The sequence below is a fragment of the Pollachius pollachius genome (genome assembly GCF_949987615.1).
Source record: "Pollachius pollachius genome assembly, chromosome: 3".
NCBI classification, from domain to species: domain Eukaryota; kingdom Metazoa; phylum Chordata; class Actinopteri; order Gadiformes; family Gadidae; genus Pollachius; species Pollachius pollachius.
The window spans coordinates 18,751,382-18,753,207 of NC_136936.1; the positions used below are offsets into that span (position 1 = coordinate 18,751,382).

A 1,826-nucleotide genomic window follows, 5' to 3' on the forward strand; every position below is an offset into this window, starting at 1 on the left:
AGCAAGCACACGCTAAAAGTTCATCCAGGAAATAAAAAGACAAATCAAAAATAAGGTCTGTAGTCTTTGTTGTATTGTTGCAGGCTGGGAGGAATGTTGTCCCACCAGTTAGACAACAAAACACCCTTCAAAGAAATGTAATTACTGGAAGAAATCTGAGGCGCATGGTGGAAATACCGACAATGGCTTGACTCCCGGAAAAAGTATATATGTGCTTTACTTCCAAATATGCATATGATGCAGGTGTCATTTACATAAGTATCCATTAGTAGATACTCTACAGCATGGCATATACCATATTATCTGTAACCATGAGGGAATTCACAGTTTGTTTCAGGAACTGTGTAACCATGTACTGAAACAACAGAACAAAAAGTAAAACAAACCCTGAGTGGTATGACAGAGTCAAAGAGAAGTGGACCAACCGGCTTCGGCTGGATGTGCGGTCTGGCAGCATAAAAGCAGGTCGGGCTGTAGATCTGCTATCCACTTCATCCAGAAGCAACATGAAGGTCTTCCTGCTAGCACTGTTGGTCGTACTGATGTGTAGCACCCAGGGTAGGTAATCTCTTCTGGATTCCTTTCTGACTAAATGTCCTGTCACATTTGTATCACGTTTTCTTTAGTGAGTTCATGTAGGCTTCTTCTGGTCTTCCCTCACGATCTGTTAAATCATTGGATTATTTCAATTATCTGGACGGTTGTATCATACCCGAAAAAGGAATTATTTTCGTTGTTTACTTTCCATAATTTGTGTATTTAGATGTCACCTTGGCAGAAAGAGCAACACATGGTAACTATCAACCTTTTCATATTTTTCCTTTCCTTAGTGCACACACTCAAATGTTTCGTCTGTGAGGGAGAGGAGGGCTGTGCCACCGCCACAGAATGTCTCAACCAAGAGACATTCTGCAAGATGTCTTTTACAGGTGAATAGACTATGTATACCTTTACAAAGGTATTCTTCTGCCTTCCTTTTTTCTTTTCGGAAGAAAGGAGAAAATCAAAACATACACACATGAAGCGCTACATTTGAATGATAATTTTTCTCTCCTTGTTGAAACAGAGACTTCCGTGTCTAGAAGCTGTGCATCTGAGTGCAAGATGGACGAGAACCAGGACTGCTGCATGGAAGACGAATGCAACCACTAGAGTCCTCTCCAACCACCACGCTTTTTAATCAAAGGAATCATTAAAAAACGTTATGCAATGTAACATTATATACCATATGGGCTAGGTCACTTGGTAATCAGAGAGCAGATATTCTTCATTTGTTTCTTCTTTAGTTTGATTGGTCCAGTTTTTCTTGGAAATATATATGCATTAAATGAGTGCAATTTTAATCAAACAAGATGTTGCCTTTTTTTTTGGTATTTCAATTGACGCACGCACGCACACACGCACACACACACACACACACACACACACACACACACACACACATACACTTTATGTGAGATGTGGTGCATTCCAGCAACCTGACATTTATCCTGTAGCACCGGTTGCATTGGCTAAATACAGTTTTTCTCAATCGTTTAAACACGTTTTCTGAAACTATAGCTCAATTTCTCAAAACTCTAAACACAAACCTGAGAAGAGTTAATCGTTTTGTCAAAACTACACAAATTCTTCTCAAAACTGATTTTTTCCACTAAACAGTAAACACAGCTATCAAATGAATATCTATTAGAGAGCATCAATTAAACACTGATGTGATCAATTCAAAACACTTCCATCAAAATACTATTTACATATGTTTTGGCTTTATGAGGCCATGTTACATATTCCAATGTATAAAATTGTTTAGAAAGAGCTTTCTTTTTTAA

At 38.4% G+C, this 1,826-nt stretch overlaps 1 protein-coding gene across 1 annotated transcript; it reads left to right on the top strand.

Annotated features, from left to right (window-relative positions):
* Window positions 1-430: 430 nt before the first annotated feature.
* LOC307072506 (uncharacterized protein) lies at window positions 431-1,351 on the top strand. The gene is made up of 3 exons (XM_079731818.1): window positions 431-558; window positions 831-929; window positions 1,067-1,351. The coding sequence occupies exons 1-3, from the start codon at window positions 507-509 to the stop codon at window positions 1,150-1,152; spliced, it is 237 nt and encodes a 78-aa protein (XP_079587944.1). The 5' UTR covers window positions 431-506; the 3' UTR covers window positions 1,153-1,351.
* Window positions 1,352-1,826: the final 475 nt, after the last annotated feature.